At 38.3% G+C, this 17,405-nt stretch overlaps 1 protein-coding gene across 2 annotated transcripts; it reads left to right on the forward strand.

Annotated features, from left to right (window-relative positions):
- Positions 1-3,519: 3,519 nt before the first annotated feature.
- On the forward strand, positions 3,520-16,203 carry znf395b (zinc finger protein 395b). Of its 2 annotated transcripts, none has more exons than XM_063902835.1 (10): positions 3,520-3,770; positions 7,672-7,841; positions 9,216-9,376; positions 9,485-9,597; positions 10,117-10,313; positions 10,436-10,536; positions 11,436-11,727; positions 13,526-13,621; positions 13,759-13,865; positions 14,475-16,203. In XM_063902835.1, the coding sequence occupies exons 2-10, from the start codon at positions 7,719-7,721 to the stop codon at positions 14,584-14,586; spliced, it is 1,302 nt and encodes a 433-aa protein (XP_063758905.1). In that variant the 5' UTR covers positions 3,520-3,770; positions 7,672-7,718; the 3' UTR covers positions 14,587-16,203. The 2 variants fall into 2 exon arrangements, with proteins under 2 accessions (XP_063758905.1, XP_063758904.1); XM_063902834.1 differs by having other exon boundaries at positions 3,522-3,770; positions 11,433-11,727.
- The last annotated feature ends 1,202 nt before the right edge of the window (positions 16,204-17,405 follow it).

Consider the following 17,405-nt stretch of genomic DNA (forward strand, 5'->3'; position numbering starts at 1 on the left):
AATGTTAGGGAGTTCTCTCATAACCCCTCAACAAGCATGTTTTTGGAGTCATTTACAGCTTTTGATTTATGATCAGCATATACAACAGATATCATTTTAAATGCAGTATGATTTATGACATTTTATCATTTATATTTATAGTTAAGATACTTAAGTAATCTAGTATTTATATAATTATTTTTTGATAATGGGCAATAATAATAATTTTTTGTCAACAAGTATTTTTTGCTAATTTATTTAGCGCATTATTTTTGACATCTTATTTTTGACAGTTGATTGCCTGATAACATTAGTGACATTTATATCTTGGATATTAATCTTTTGGAAAGTCAACCGGAGATCTTTGTGTAATAAATGCTTTTTTTTGGTGAAACTAAACAGCATCTTTGTGGCAAATTCTTGACCAAGATTTGCCACCTGACATGGACAGCCAATATAGTGGGATAGCTCAATGATTGGTATTATCAGACTCTACCACTTTTATCCACTGAGACTGAACCTCAACCATTACATTCGTTGCTGAAACCAAGGGGCAACCTCCGGGGTCGAGCAGTGAAACACATACGGAAGTGTCAAAAACTGCAGTTCATCGAATGGCTGTGTGACCTGGCTCCAAAACAGAGCAGTTTACATAGACCCCCCCCCCCCCCCCCCCCCACACACACACACAAATTGCTTTTGGTCTCTATAGCTAATTTCCCTATTCATGACCACTGTGAGGAGGGTGACTTTCTATATAACTCTCCCGTTTTAATTATATTAAGGCTTAAAGTTATGCATAATTAAGGGCTGACTTTAGTCATCCCCTGACTTTCCTCTGGCTCCACCCTGAGGTTGAAAGAGGTGTTTTTGGTTAAGTGTCTCAATAACAATTAGATAGATTGCAATAACATTTTTGTTGAAAAGTTCTTAGAAAATGAAATGAATTGATTTTGAAGTTGACATATTGGGCTAGCCATCAAAACCATGCCGTGGTTGAATGACAAAGTTTGGGTGTTCCACTGTTTGGTTGCCCATGGAAACATCTAATGAGACACACCATTTGTGGAGTTCAACCAAAAATCCTAGAATCCAGACTACATTGTTCTATCTGCAGTGGTACACAAAATCGAGAAAAGTAACTGGTAAATATACTTGGTTCTTATGGAAATTTGTCTTGTCTAAGCGTAGGTGCCATCTAAATATAAAGCAAGGTCTCAGTCTGAATATAGATGGGTGTGTCCTTGGGATATCTCAGAACCATTGGATACTGTATACTTTACACTTGGATGGTACCTTTCTGGAGAACCAAGGATAGGCAGTGTTGAAGTTGGACACACTTTTTTACAATTGCAGAATAAAGATATGGTCTTATTTGCCATAACATTAAAGGGGCTCTCTTTCGTGTTGGGGGTTTCTCTTTCCTGTAGTGTGTTATATAGGTTTTTGTCCATGTAAATGGTCTGCAAAGGCTAAAACTCCCTCGCACACACACTCCCCACCTGCCTAGAACGCATAATGACATCACTATATAACAATCTAGCCTCTATTGGCTGGCGCTCCAACACATTGTACGTGATATGCTAAGGAGCGGGACATTTCCGACAGAGGGTGAAAAGAGGTGCTGCAGGACAGCCAGTATGAGAAAAATAAAGAGCTTTTTGAAAATGTAAGCATGGAGACATGTCCCAGTAGAGGCACTAAATACAAATATGAACCTACATTTTTTTTTTTTACTGTTTATAGTTTGTGAAAATGTTTCTTGCTCTTAACTCTCTTTATTTAACCAGTCTGTCTAACCAGTCAAAGCAAATGACAGAAGGCCTCTCGAGTTTACACTGGTGTCATTAATGAAAGAAATATTCTGTCTGGTTTAGGAATCAGATTGGGACTAGGATTGGGTTACTGCCTCTCCCCCTCCTTGCCTCTCTCTCTCGCTCTCTCTCTCTCTCTCTCTCTCTCTCTCTCTCTCTCTCTCTCTCCATGTCGGTGCTCAGACCCTAAAATCCCCTCTGACTGGATGTCTGGTGGAGAGGGTGCAGACAGCCACACTAATCCGGCCTCTCCAACACACACATAGTCACAGGCTCTGCAACACACATACACACTGAAATCACCCATGCAAGTGTTTGATCTCTGTGCAGACAATTAATTGTGTAATGTTTGGGGTTTATATGCCGTATGCCATGGTGTCAGCTGTTTTATGAGTTTTGAAACATTAAATTAAAAATGTAATATGATGCTTGAAGGGGTTTAATCCCTAATCTGTTTTTTAAAATACGATTTAAATGACAGTTATTTCTCTGTATCAGATTAATAGCTGCACTATACCTTGCACACACTAGCAATATGCTTCAATAAATGTTACTGTCATGATATCTATTGACATTAGTAGGGAATGGTGATTTCTCAGTGACCTCATGGTAGTTGGTAATTTGATATTTTTCTTCAATGAAACCTTTATCAAATCTTATTTACTGGACAGATTAGATTATAATAGTTTATTGTTTTATTGAATAGATTATTGATTATTGCAAAGCATACAAGTATTGAGACAACAAAATGCCTGATAGCATCTAACCAGGAGGGCAACAGCGGTTAAGTTTAGTGTAATATAAAGTACAATATAAGTATAATATTACTATATATAAAAAAGCTAAATTATACACCGTCTGAACAGTATTAACAGTAGCTAGTATGACAGAATGATATACAGTGTATGAGAGTATATGATAACTATATATAACAAAAGATATATTAACAGTAGTAGCCTATAGAGCTGGTATAAATAAAGACAGTATAATATAAAAACTATAGACGGAATACATATGAATGAAATAGTATATAATAATAAAATCATGTTAATCCAATATATGTAATTAAAAAAGAACATCCTTAAACCTTTGATTTGTAAATCCAATGCATTTTATATTTTCTCTACATCAAATTATACATGTCTTTATTGCTTTATTCATTAAAGACAGAATCCAAACCATTAACATTTCTGATAATGGTGTGATTGAGATGAGCCATCACTGGGTTATTTTCTCTGTATCAGATTAATAGCAGCACTATATGTTGCACTAGCAATATTTTTCAATAAATGTCACTATTATGATATTTCTATGGTATGACAGTATGTTATAACTGTATATAATAACAGTTTAAGAGCATTGGTATAGAAATTGAATATTCTATAGAGTTGGTATGTATATTCAATATAATATGAACACTAGAAATATGAGTATAATGTAAACCAGTATTTGAACTGATGTAATATAAAACAAACATTAAACAGCAGCAAGTCTTTGTACATATCCACATCTTAATCAAATATAGGGAAATTATGTAAAAAAATACATTTTCTGTAAATCCAATGCATTTCATTCTGAAACATCAAGTTATGCATGTCTTCATTGCTTTATCAGAATCGAAATCATCAACATGTTTAATGCTCGTGTGATTAAGATGAATAAGCAGGGGTTTGTATGAGCCTGCGACAGACAGACAGGCAGAGAGTGATGCTGCTGCTGATGCTCTGGTAACCCCTCACCTAGATCATCCTTTGTGCATCGCGCGCTTGAGGTTGATTTCTCTGCGCTCTGCCCAGCTGCCAGCACCGGCATTGGCTCGCCAAGCACACACACGTAGGCGCGTATCCGACCGACCAACCCCCTTCTCCCCCGGCAGCAGCAGACTGGAGAGCCGGCGAACGGCGGGACAGCCAGGCAGCGATAACCAGCTGCTGCAGCTCCGACAGCAGGGAAAGGACCGATATCTCCACCGAACCAGTGAGTACCCGAGTTTGTTTTTGTATTAAATTGGGAGGTTTTGTGTTGCAGGGAGCTCAGAAAAAGGTTGTTTTCCTTCAGCAGTGGGAGGGAGGAGGGAGGGAGGGGGGTGTTTCTCCTGATCTCGAACTGCGTTGCCGGGTGGAGATCAATGTTGTAGTAAAAGTATAATAAACCGAGACTTCTAATCTTGGTTATTATCATATAGCAAACCATATCCAACGCTATAAAAGATGTTTGTTATTTTTGTTTGGAAAAGTGTGTATTTAAATACCATATACATTAAATGTGCATTATATCAGACTACTTGTAAAGCATATATTGTAAAACACTAAATTATATTGTGTTAAAATGCATTTAAGCTCGTGTCACGCCTCCTTAAACATGAGTTTCATTGCATGTGCCTCTTCATCAGTGAAGGATGACGTTATTGTTTTGTTCGTTCAAGCAACCCTGTTTGACCACGCGACATGTTCTCTCTCTGCTATGCTACGGCTTCCATTTAACTTTAGTGTGCTTTAATTTCTCTTTGCGTTAAAAGGAATGAATACGGTTATTTTCAGCAGTATTTCACTCCTCCAGCCGGTCCCCCGGCGAAACCCGTGTCTGAACACGTTGTCAGAAGGGAGGTGTGTACCTGAAAATCAGAGCTCAGCCAATGAGCGGAGGCGCCCCGCCCATATTCTGGCACTTGTTTACTACTAAAGCTGGACGCTGATTGGTGCAAAGGTGGGGGGAAATCGGGTTTTATGCTGCGTTCGGAGGCAAGGAAAAGAATGGGAAAGTGGAGTTTTGTCGTTCAAATTCGTGTCAGGCGAAGAGTTTTAAGGGGTAAACAACCGAATAACAGCACTTTTTCATCAGACCTCTATGTGAGAACCTGTAATGTTTGTAAATACTCGTCATGAGTGTTTAATTAAAGGAACAATTGGTATTTCTTAAACACTATTGATTTTGTGACATAAATACATTTTAACAAATATTAAGGCTATGTTTATGCACTGAACTAACAGTTTGAGAGTCTATTGTTTTTTTAAATGTATTTAAGACTCGATATTGGTGTTAATAATACAAATTAAAGATATATTTTGATTATATATATATATATATATATATATATATATATATATATATACATACAATATGTTGATATGATCAATGTTTAGTGCTACAACTAGGCCTATTAACAGTTTATATGTATTATCAAGTGTGCAATGTTTTTAGAAAATAGTTCAAAGTGAGATCCTAAAAAATCCTAAAATATCAGAATTGGAAAACAGAAAATACTTGCCATTTTTGCAACAAATCAAATCAGAATTTGAGTCCTTTTATATTTATTGGTTTATTTGCTATAATTTTAAATCAAATATGCTCAGATAGTTATATGTTTCTGGTTTTCTGACCACTTCCAGAAAAGTGCTCTTAAACTACATGCCAACATTTTCTTATGTAGACACCAATGGTTTGACATTTGGGATTCTGCACCTTACCAAAAGACGCATTGGCATGCAGAGGATCTCCAGACTGTAAGTCATGGATGAAATATATGGTTTGTTTATGGTCAGGATCAATTTGGCTAATCACACAACGTCAGTCATTCAGATTGACAGCCTTACATTTCCATAATACTTGAAAAATAGTAAATTATTGGTGATGAATGTTGTAAAATCACTACTGTGAACCTGCGTGAAGTTGGCACCCCATATGTTAAAAAAACATGTAAAACTATTTCTGATCGTTTGTGCTTCGTTTGTGCACGATAAATGAACATTTGTGCTCATACGGTTTTTGAGATATTAAACATAACATTTTGTAAACATATGACGTCACTCAGCACCCCAATATTGTCCGAATCGGTCCAAATGGGTCTCAATCGTTTGTGCACGAAAAATGAACATTTGTGCTCTTTTAATTTTAACGTTATTAAGGTTTCATTTTTTTCTCTCAGCACCCCATTAATGTCCGAATTGGTTCAAATTGGTCTCATTCGTTTGTGCACGTTTGTGCACGATAAATGAACATTTGTGCTCATACCGTCTTTGAGATATTAAACATAACATGCAAAGCTGGCACCCCAAAGGGAAAAAAAACATGTAAAACTACTTCTGATCGTTTGTGCACGACAAATGTATATTTGTGCTCTTTTATTTTTAAAGTTATTAAGGTTTTTCACTCAGCAAGAATGTCCAAATTGGTCTCAATCGTTTGTGCACGAAGAATAAACGTTTGCGCTTTTACATTTCTAAAGTTCTGAGGCTTCATATTTTTAACAAGTGACGCAATCTGTCATGCGGCGTAGTTGTGCTACCGAAGACAACGGCGGGAAAATCTTAACGCTACTTCTATTCAAACGTTTCCTTTACTAACACCGGCGTTTGTCTTCTGAGAGCTCTCAGAAGACTTTACTCACCTAGGTGAGTAAAGTCGTAGCATACATGTATCGAAGCTTTCAAAGACGTGTCCGTTTATTTATCCGTGGGTTATTCCAGAAAGCGTTTGTATAGTTTGAGGCTCACTGTGTGATATATTGCAGGACTCATAAAAGTACCCTGTGATGGTAAAAGATGCACTTCAGTCATAATGTTGGTCATACAGATCACTCTTTATTTTAAATAATGGCATCAATGACAACTTTTTAGCATTTCTTATATTGCTAAGCATGAGGTCCACTAGACTGTGGGAAACCCGAGGCACAAACATTCAACCGATAATCATGTCTATAAAACATCACATTAACCAAATCAATTATGCATCTCGTTAACAATTTATTTATCTATGACATAAAAATCTACGCGAGCAGTCCGGGCTCTGTACACCGGCTCATAGTTGCAATAGCTAAATTCCCGCTTGTGCGGAGTGACGTCATATGTTTACAAAATGTTATGTTTAATATCTCAAAAACCGTATGAGCACAAATGTTCATTTATCGTGCACAAACGAAGCACAAACGATCAGAAATAGTTTTACATGTTTTTTTTAACATATGGGGTGCCAACTTCACACAGGTCTACTACGAGCCATTTGAACATTCCTCAGCATTATTCTCACCTGCCCTGAATGCAGCATTAACATATGTACCCTCAATGGGCAACAGGCCATAATGATTTCACCCTATATGTCAGATTACATCTCAGGAAGGTGTGTCACATACTTTATTAGAGTGCAGAAAGAAACTTCAGCAATATTTGGCCCAGCAGCTATCTTAATCCACAAATCTGTGTTTACTACAAGTCCCTGCAATCATTATCATATCCCCTGTGGGGTTTCTGCACTGTCATGCATAGAGATGCAAGATGGAATGAGTCTATAAGTGTTTGCCAACCCTCACTAGTGGGCAAAGCAGCCTTCTGTTAGGATCAACATATTTATTCATTAGAAAAATCTTAATATTTCTCATTTGAGCTATGGTTTAATCCAACAATGTTCTTCCTAGTTTGAAATAACCTTCATAGATTAATTATTTGAAAAAGGAACATGCTCAAATATAACAACACAAGTTACCTAAAGACATTTATGACAAATTTAATGTTGTATAAATGTGATTCAAGCACACGTTTAAAGGGGCATTATATTGAGGAGGTTCAGTTTACTGTCAACAGTAGTACTTGATGATGTCATCATCAGGGTTATCTTTGGTAAGCTTAATGTTTGAATGAAAGAAACTATTAGGTTGCGCTGTTGGATATGAAGTGTGTGCTGCATATTGTATCTCGACCTCTGCTGCTTCAATTTTGACTATTTATTTATTTAGTTCTTGCAAATACCCTGACTTGAAGAGTGTAATTGCTGAACTATCCTTTTAATTAACACCTAATATTTCCTTGCTGAAGAAGGGTTGAAAATGCATTCAGATGTTTCTATTGGTTCAATCCTCATTTTGTTTCATGTGTCTGCTCTGCAGGGAGGTGTGTCACTGTGCTGAGTCCCCTTATTGTGTGCAGCAGCACCATGGCAGCTACGGGACCTGAGGACAGAGCTGAGGAAGGGCCGGGGGGGGCTGCAGTCTGCCCCCAGGGACTGCAGGCCTGCACCTCTACAACCACGCACAGCAGCAATGGGCAGAACAATCTGGTAAGAAACGAAGAGGGACGAGACTCCTGGTCAGGTCCCCTGAGATTTCATATGCACTCTTTTACATGATCTGTTTCCCATCATTTCGTACACTCGTACACTGTGAACCATGTGCAATACAACTATATATATACTATTCAAATATCTTTTAACTGCTACTCATGTGCCTTGTTATGCTGCTGTTGCCGTGTGCCAAACGTATTTGGTTTTCTACGTATTTATTTATTTTTATATTCCTGTATTTTACTTAGCACAAATACTTTGTTAGTTTAGTTTCTAATGTTATCTTTTGGCTCTTTATATTTTGGTTTTTATGTATATTTTATGCGAAGGATGGGCTAGCAAAGTAACATTTTCATTGTTTGGTGTAACTGTCTGTTTTACTGTGCATATGACAATAATTATCTTGAATTATTGAATCATTTAACCCTGTATTTATCAGAGAGAATGGGTACTACACAGGTGGTTTCCAACTGTCTTCGTTAACCAATGCTCTCCTCCTCAGGCTCTGCTTGGGTTTTGGGTTTTAGAGCCTCCATGGCCGCCAACTTCTGCCTTTTGAGAATATTTTAAATATATATTACGGCATAATGCAACATGTTGCTGCAAATAAGGGAGCAAAGCTGCCAGAAATGCACTAATCTTTAAATATAGTGTGCACATTTGTATTAATATATCCTTATGTTAACATTCATATTCTTATTTTATTATTAAGTGTAACATTTAACTGTTCTTTTTTGTTTAATTAAATTGTACTTTTTATTACACATTCTTACTTTATTTCATATTGATTTATTATTTACAGCCTTTAGATAAATAATGTATATGTTTTTTAAGGAATAAAATGCTATATGAATCAGACTATAACTGAAATGAACAAACCCCGCAGTAAGATCCTTCAGACGTACATATTAGTAGGAAACTTAAAATCTGGTGTATGTAAGTTAGATTGAAGTGGAGATTTTTTTGCTGAAAGTTCGGGAAACATTCATATTTTGTGAAAATGCTTTAAAGATTGTTGAACTTTTGTTAAATTCCATGTTGTATGACACTATAGGTGAATACGGTTAAAAAGTTGAATTTCCCCTGGTAATTTCTCACATGAGGACAGTTATTGATAAAAATGCTATGTTTAAATTTGCAAATTATGTATTATCTCCTGCTAAATATGGAAAATTCTAGGAGATTCCAGATGCAAATAAAAAAGTTAGTCAAATGAATCCCTCAACGTGTTTTTCACTAGTCTAAAAGAAGAAATGCTATATCCAAAAGTGTTTTAGTGCATGACAAAATCCAGTTCTTTATTTACTAACTGGGAGTGTTCTGTTATAGATTTGAACCAGCATCTAATTATTTCATGCCTTCCTTCCACAGGTGTGTACACCAAGGTGCGCCCAGGCTGAAAAAGCATTCATGCAGAGCGGCCATCAGAAGAACAGGACATCAGTCCAGCTGCAGAGGGAGGCTGAGCGAGGCTGGAGCAACATGGCTACCCCCTCCCACACTGGGGGACCCACAATAAACCTGGGCAATAGGTCGGCTGCTAGAGATGCACCCTCTTGATGAGGGATAGGGAATAGTCTGTGAGTGTTTGAAGGTTGTTCTTCATAAAACAAAAGTCTAAAGATATTTCTTTTATTTAGTTTCCGGAGCCCGGAGTCGGTCGAGATGGACGAGATCATGGCGGCCATGGTTCTGACAAGCCTGTCCTGCAGCCCCGTGGTGCAGAGCCTTCCCAACACTGATCCTGGACAAGGTCTGTCCCACCCCCGAAACACAGCCTCACTTCTCTCCATCTAATTTATAATTTCCTTTAAAATAGCTTTGTAACTGATGGCTTTATTCCTTATTCCATCCAATTAAAAAAAGAGCACAAAAAGCACAAGAAATCTGATTTCTTTGACCTTTTTTTGCAACAGCTCCAAACAGTTCTCGTCGAAAAACTCTGAACTTCTCAGGAAAGGGCTGGGGATGGCTGGTGTTCCCAGTAGCTTTCTGAAAAGTTCAGAGTTTTTCAACCAGAAGCCAGTGCCTTTCTGCCAGAAATAAACCCTATATAGCTTAAAATAGCATTAAACAGGGTACAGAGAGACTGAAACAATGGTTAAACTGTTAAAGCATAGAGATCAAAACTTTGACACACGTTTGGGACAACTGAAGTTCTCTGTAGAATGGGCAGAGAAGAGAGCAGCAGTCCCTAATGCACAGTGTCTATTTCAGTCATAAGGGAACAGAGAGTATTGCATTTTTGTAAACTTTACTTCCTGTTTTCCAGCCGCCTCAACCTCAGCTGACATGGAGTGCGGTGGTGGAGAGCTCTCTGACAGCGGCAGCAGTGGCTACTGGAGCTGGGACCACGGCAACGTAAGCCCCGCCCCTTCGTCTTCAGTCACTGAGATTGACAGCAGCCCCGATGAAGGCCTACAGATGGAGCTGGAGCAGGGGGAGGAGCTTAATGCCAAAAAGCCAAAGGTACAAAGCAAAATATCTTTATGAAAAGACTGTATTCTCTTTGTACTTTTTGTCTCTTTTCACACTTATTCTTATTTCATGTGCTGTGTGTTACCTGTACTGTGTTTTGTTCTCTCCCTCAGAGCTCTTTCAGAAGTGTGTACAGGTGTCTCTGGCCCAGCTGTGGCAAGGTGCTCACGTCTTCAGTCGGAATAAAAAGACACATCCGGGTGCTGCATCTGGGGTGAGTTACATTTACAATCCGATGGTTATTCTTTAAAACATATCAATATTGGCACTGATACAAAAGCGAAGTTTAGGTACAGAAACCTCAATGAATCTTTTTTAATTTAGGAACTGTAGGAAAATGATTGTAAGGTGTAAAAAAATATATAAGGCCAGGATTATTAATACTTTTTTTCCCATTAATTTAAAGAGGCAGAGTATAAAAAGGGATATGGTGAACCCTTATGTTTATAGATGATCAGCTTGTTGCCATAATATTTAAGAAGTGAAATTGCCAAATATATGACAAACTTTTCCAAGCCACTTTCAGTGTTTTAGATAGTAACTGCTGAAGGAAATACTGAAAGAAAAATAACTTCTTTTGAGGACTGCATGCCATGACGCTCAGTAAAGCTTTTTTACATTTTTAAGGGATTGCTAAAATGCTAACTTTGTATATCTGTGTGAACTGCTCATAATTTGTTTACGATCCCTAACTTTTAGAAAACATTTTACACATGTATCAATCTTATTTGATTAAAGAAGCCAATCTTCTGAAATGTTGTGTAAACAAAAGTTACTACACAAGATACAGGTTTAGACTTTTAGACTATCATATGTGATAATCGCAATATTTCCGCAGGTCTTATTTTTGAAACATTAAGAAATGATGCAGATGATTTTATAATTATGGAGATAGGATTAAGATGGTATTTTATCCCTGTTAGACATTCTAATATTTGAGCCTTGGAACCACAAAGGTGTAGTGAAAGCTAGACAGTTTAGCCTTTAGAACATGTCTGAGCTTGAGATTTTATATCTGGGCCACAGTGTGTGCTGCATTAATGTGCCAAACAAACAACTCACTCATTTTCCCCTGTCCCCTCCATCTGCCAAAAACACACACACACACAGCAGTGGGTCAGATCAGTCCCGGAGAGAAGAAGACTTCTACTACACCAAGTTCTCCTGTGAGAGCGTGGACTCCAACCTAACTCCGGCCCCGTCCCAGCAGGCTCTGGGCCAGGCCTCGTCCTCTCATCTCAGCTGGGCCCCCTGCGATACTCCTCCGGCCTCTGGGGTCCAGATCCCTCCAGCTCACAGACCCAGGTCCAACTCCAGCTCCGGGCCGGGCCCCAGCAGGCCAAGTCCGCTCAGCCAGTCGGCCCCCAGCAGCTTCTGGCAGATCCACTCGGAGCATCTGTATCAGGTGGGTGCAGCTCTCAGTCTCTGACAAGTTTGAACTGCTGACTGACGACTGGCAGTGTTAAAGGGGACATAACATAATCAATTTCACTATGGGCTGCACAAATGACTTACAGTGATAACTTTGACTGATATAATTGCTAACAAGTATCTTTTGTTGAATTTGTACAGACGATTTGTATGCAGGGTTCTCCGAAATACTTCCTTTAGGATGCTATTTTAACATATAAATAATATAGATATTGGGCTTCATTCGACTTGAATATTACACTAGTCCATTTTGCAATTTTGATAACATTCTTAATTGTGTCTCCATAGGGAGAGGTATATTCTAATGAGCCTTTCGTTTGCATCAATTCCATGTTTTTTTTTTTGTAATAGCTTATTGGGTAATGTTCCCTTTTTAGCTGCAAGGTAACTACTGTAATTAGCTTAGCTTAGCATAGAAAACTGCAAATGTGGAAAAATCCAGCTTGGCTAATATAGTTATTCCTCATTTGTTTGAAGCTTTATGTCTGAATGCTGCTGCCAAATGAAATGTATTCTAAAAGGACACTCAATGCATATAATATGAGAGGGTTTTTGTGGTCAAATGTTTTGACACAAAATACATGTGTAAGAATTGCCATTAAAATCCCTAATTTCAAAATATAATTGTTTAATTCTAGTATTTTAGTTCTTCTGTAAAATGTGTTTTTGAGAATAGGAGGAAAGAGAAAGGAGACAGCACTAGTTAGCATAAATTATTAAAGGTCAGGCCTACGTGTGTGTGTGTGTGTGTGTGTGTGTGTGTGTGTGTGTGTGTGTGTATGTGTGTGTGTGTGTGTGTGTGTGTGTGTGTGTGTGTGTGTGTGTGTGTGTGTGTGTGTGTGTACAGGATTTTATGATGCAAAATTGATAGTATTCATATACCATGCAGATACCCCTCTCACAAACCAATGAGCAACAACTTTGTTTATGCATTACAAAGCAGCACATTTCACTGGTGACCTGCATTTACCCTGCACCACTGGGCCTGTAAATGGATGCTTTGTGACAGTGAGAGAGTAAGCGGTCGGCAAGTCGGCTCCCCAAGGGAGACCAGACTCTCACCAGCCTGTAAAAGGCAGGCATGATTTCTTCCTTTGGGTATTACAGTGGATACAACTCGATGTTCACATCACCATGCTCAATTTGGACAAAAAATCAGAAAAAAGTCCCTTGCAAAATTAACACACACATGTATTTGTTCTATTTGTAATACAATGCTGATGTGTTCACTTTTGTACCACTTTTGTCTTTAATTTCCTTGTGGATGCACAAATCCAGTGGTTTTGTCCCTAATTGAGAGTGTGGGTTGAATCATGGGTCATTGCTGCCGGTGGAGTTTAAGCCTGGGTGTCATGTCTGCTGGGGGTTTGTAGCTTGAAATGCCTGACCACAGCGCTGTACTCACATCAGCACGTTTTTCAATGTTTCTAAATGACGCGCACTAAATGTCACTTCAGATATAACAAAGTGGATATTCCCATTCATAATGTTTCGTATATTATTGGAATGTTATTGCTCTACCACAGATGTTAACTAACCTTTCTTTTGACTTGTGAGGTCAAAGGTGACAAACTAGATAAAAGAAAATGAAAGCCACATTCCTCTTTTGGCATTGGGTCCATAGTGATTTTTTTCATGTTTTCCTAAAATATATGCGCTAATTTTGTCATTTTGGTTGAAATGGAGAACACTTCCTTTTGATATGAAACAAGAAATCTGATCAAACAGACAAGATGGATCATGTGTTGTCTTCCGTCGTTTGCTTCATCCAGGCCTGCAGCCCCGTCCAGGTATCTGTGGCCCCCATGACCCCCGGATGCCAGGGTTGGACCCCCTCCACCTCCGTCTCTGGCCATAGTAACACTCCGGTGAGTCTTCGGTCCGCTACTTATTGAATTGTTTTTCTATCATTTAGTCTCTTTCACATTTTAACATAAGAACCAATAAAGAAGACAACAAAACATGACTTGTGCATTCATACTAAACGTGTGGTAATGTTCTCCAGGTGGTGAAGCCTCGCTGTCGCTCCGTCAGTGTGGGGGAACAGTGGCTCCAGCAGAACAGGCTGCAGCCTATGAGTGCTTCACCCTCCCGCACTCACTGCTCCTTCAGGTGAGTGCTGAGATGATTTTCAAGCAATAAAATCTCACACAGTAATTGCGTGTCCATAACAATATCCTAAATACCAATGTGACATCATCAAATGTCTTTTCAGCAAGTCCCACACTAAATTTAGGACCTAGGACATTTTTCTCAAACTATAATCATTATTTTTCTCAAACGTTATCATAATATCTGCAGTTTATTATTTTGAGGATTACCAGTTTTTGATAATCAAATGAGTTTTGTGGTGAGGCGAAGCTAATGATGACCTTATACAATTTCACACTTACCGACTGTAAATGAGGCCTTATCGATCTGGCTTCACACATCTATCTGCTGTTTTCTCTTTTGATTCCAGTGTCTGTCCAATACCTTTCACCTGCAGGTGGCCATTTTATCTCCTACTTTGCTGCTGTCTGCAAACTCACATTTTTATGGCTTGGCCAGGAGAAATAAAATTGATTCAATCTTCTCTTCATTTGTTATCACTCTATTTTCCCTCAGTCTCATCTACCTTTATAGAGTTTGACCACATTAAGCGTGGGTGTAAGCACCCCTTCCTCTCCTGCTTCCTCACATTGCTGCTCCTCCATATGATTTTTCTCTTTACATCTGCAGGAAGGGTCGCGGTGAGGCCAAAAAGTGCCGTAAGGTGTATGGAGTGGAGCGCAAGGATCAGTGGTGCACCGCCTGTCGCTGGAAAAAAGCCTGTCAGCGCTTCCCTGACTAAAGACTGTTGTGTGATGAAGAGCGAGAGCATGAAAGACGAAGACGTTAATGAATGGATGAATGATAAAAAGAGACTTTTATCAAAAAGAGGATATACTCCAGGGCCTGAGAGCCTACAAGAAAAACCACAAGTCTGTTTTATTTTCAGGCTACATCCACACAAATACATTTTTGGTGTTAAAACACATGATACTGCTACATTAACGCCTAGCGTCCACATTACAAAATTGGTGTTTTTGAACCAATAAAGCAGAGACCTTTGAAACATTGCTGACCCTGTTTATGTTTGAAAACTCTGGGATTGCATTTCAGTCCAGACAGGTGGAAGCAGAATCTTTTGAAAAGGATCAAGCCTATGTTAGCATACTGTTCTTGTAAAGGCAGAAACAAAGTCTTTTGAAAATGCTAAAGCCTACGTTAGCTTGCTGTTTTTGTCCAGGCAGAAACAGAGTCTTTAAAGAAAGCTAAAGCCTATGTTAGCATACGGTTGCTTTTCAGGAGGAAACAAGAGTCTTTTAAAAATTCTAAAGCTTACGTTAGCTTACTGTTCTTGTACAAGCGGAAACAGTCATTAAAAAAATGCTAAAGCCTATGTTAGCGTACTGTTGTCTAACAGGCATCATGTCCTTGCCCATTGCAACATGTCCCCATTACTTAATCTTTTTCCGAAAAGCAACGACGATGCTGTGTGCTTTCCGTTGACTCCATATCTATGGATTATTTTCACAGCCTTTACCGCCCTAAAATGTTGCATTAATGTCAGTGACAGTTCAACCTCGTCTCTGGTCATACTTCCCGCCATTGCTGTTGTTCCTCCGTAGTACCTTGTGGAACTAAAAGACTAACCTCACTGTCGACAATCTGCTTTCTGTTTACACCGGCACACGCAGACCCAGTGTAAATGAATGGTCATGTGATGTGTGTTATCAGGCATGTTCGTATTGGCGGAGGTTCTTTCTGAAACGGTGCTAAAACGCCTGTGTTTACAGAGATCTTATCCGTGTGGATGTAGCCTCAACCTTTTCATTTTCTTTCTAGAGAAATGCAAATGGATTTTCTGTATCTTTGTAACTTGATCCTGAAAACTGAAGTCTGCGATGGTGCTAACTGTTGACTGACTTTAACCATGTGACGTGTTAAACCTACTCTCCTACTTTATCCAAAGGTTATATAACTGCCCCTGTAGCTCCACTGTATTAGATCGCTACTTGGCTGTTTTCTTTATTCCAACCTTCTCTTCCAGTGGTTACACAGTGGTTATGATGTACATTATATTGTGTGCTTTGAGTTACGTACGAGTATTTTATACCTTTTTTTTTAATTGTCTCGTTCCGCCTGTGTACTGGGCAGATTATTTTTTGGGGAACTTTCATGTTTTTTGGCACTTTGTTGGAATATAAACTCACAAGAATAAGCTACAATTGGTTCGACTCAACCAAATTCCTATTTCCTTCCTGCCCATGTGTTGGCATACATCCAGTGTTAATGGTTTTATCCTTGAAGCTATCGAGTCATGGCAGTGGGACGACTAGTGTTAGGGAAACGAGTTTGTAATAGCAATAAATAAGAGAAAAAATATATTGTCAAACACAAATTAAAAAGCACTGATAACTTGAAATGTTTTTTTCTTCTGCATGACAGTCCACAAAAGAAATAGCAAACTATTTTATTGTAGTTTTCTCTATACACATTTGTATGAAGACTCAGAACAATGGTATAATGTTAGAAATGTCGTCTGAAATGTACACTGTATTCACAAATTCCATTTTTGTGTTGGTTTGACAGAGAAACGCACACATGCACGTGCACAGTCACACACTGCAATCACCCACACACCCATATGCATTACACCTCATAGTCAAACATTAATAAACACTATAAGATGCAAAATAATGACTGTGAGCTACAAGTGGGGAAAAGATCTAGAAGGCAAAAACACTTTTCCACCCAAGCAGAAAAAAATACAATTCCTTAAAATAATGATCCCAGCTGACATGCAAAGTTCATTTCAACTCTGCTCTCAAATGGTTTATTATGACGATGGTTTTCAGGACTGGTGTCACTTACTTAACTGTTCTAACGTGCAACACACCCAGTGCTTCATCGACTTAGGTACAATTGGACTACAGTGTCATTAACAGTTGTGCAAATAGTCTCGGGTGGAGTAATGTTTGAAAACTGACTGGGGATCAGTTTCTCCTTGATCCTGAGTTACGCCTTAACCAAACTTTAACTGCCTGATTTCTATAATTGCAGAGTAAATTAGGAACTGTACGAAAATTGTTTTATAACTAATATTTGAAATGTGGCTCCACGGAGAGGCAGTAACATTCCACCTGGTTGAATATTTATGGTTATACTGTAGTAAAACTCTATTATTCTATTCAAATTACAGATTATGGTTTACATTTAGTAATGCTGAATTGCCTTACAATTCTTCCTTTAACTTTTAGTCGTAAAATTAATTACACACATTTAATTTGTATTTTTCGAGGAAGGGTGTTTACATTTTGTATTTTTTGTAAGTCAATGGGGGCTCCAAAAATATTTTAAAATGCAAAAATGTTTGTGTGTAATTTGTTAATTTTCATACAGAAAGTAATTATACTGAGATAATGAAGGGTACAAAACTGGAATTTCTAGAAAACTGAATTATCTGTTCTGTAAGTTTGACTGTGACATGCAACTTTTAGCCATAATGTAATTGAATTATATGTTAGACATATTATAGTCTTTTCTTAATTTACTGTAACTGCAGAAGAAACCACAATTGGAATGAGAACATGGCAAAACTGATCCCCAGTCAGAATCCGAAGGCAT

Source organism: Eleginops maclovinus, chromosome 15 (assembly GCF_036324505.1).
Source record: "Eleginops maclovinus isolate JMC-PN-2008 ecotype Puerto Natales chromosome 15, JC_Emac_rtc_rv5, whole genome shotgun sequence".
In the NCBI taxonomy this organism is placed as follows: Eukaryota; Metazoa; Chordata; class Actinopteri; order Perciformes; family Eleginopidae; genus Eleginops; species Eleginops maclovinus.

Coding starts and splice junctions, on each gene's coding strand:
- znf395b (XM_063902834.1), top strand. CDS start 7,719: ATGGCAGCTACGGGACCTGAGGACAGAGCTGAGGAAGGGCCGGGGGGG. Junction 10,314..10,435: donor TTAATGCCAAAAAGCCAAAG/GTACAAAGCAAA, acceptor TCTCTCCCTCAG/AGCTCTTTCAGAAGTGTGTA. Junction 13,622..13,758: donor CTGGCCATAGTAACACTCCG/GTGAGTCTTCGG, acceptor AATGTTCTCCAG/GTGGTGAAGCCTCGCTGTCG.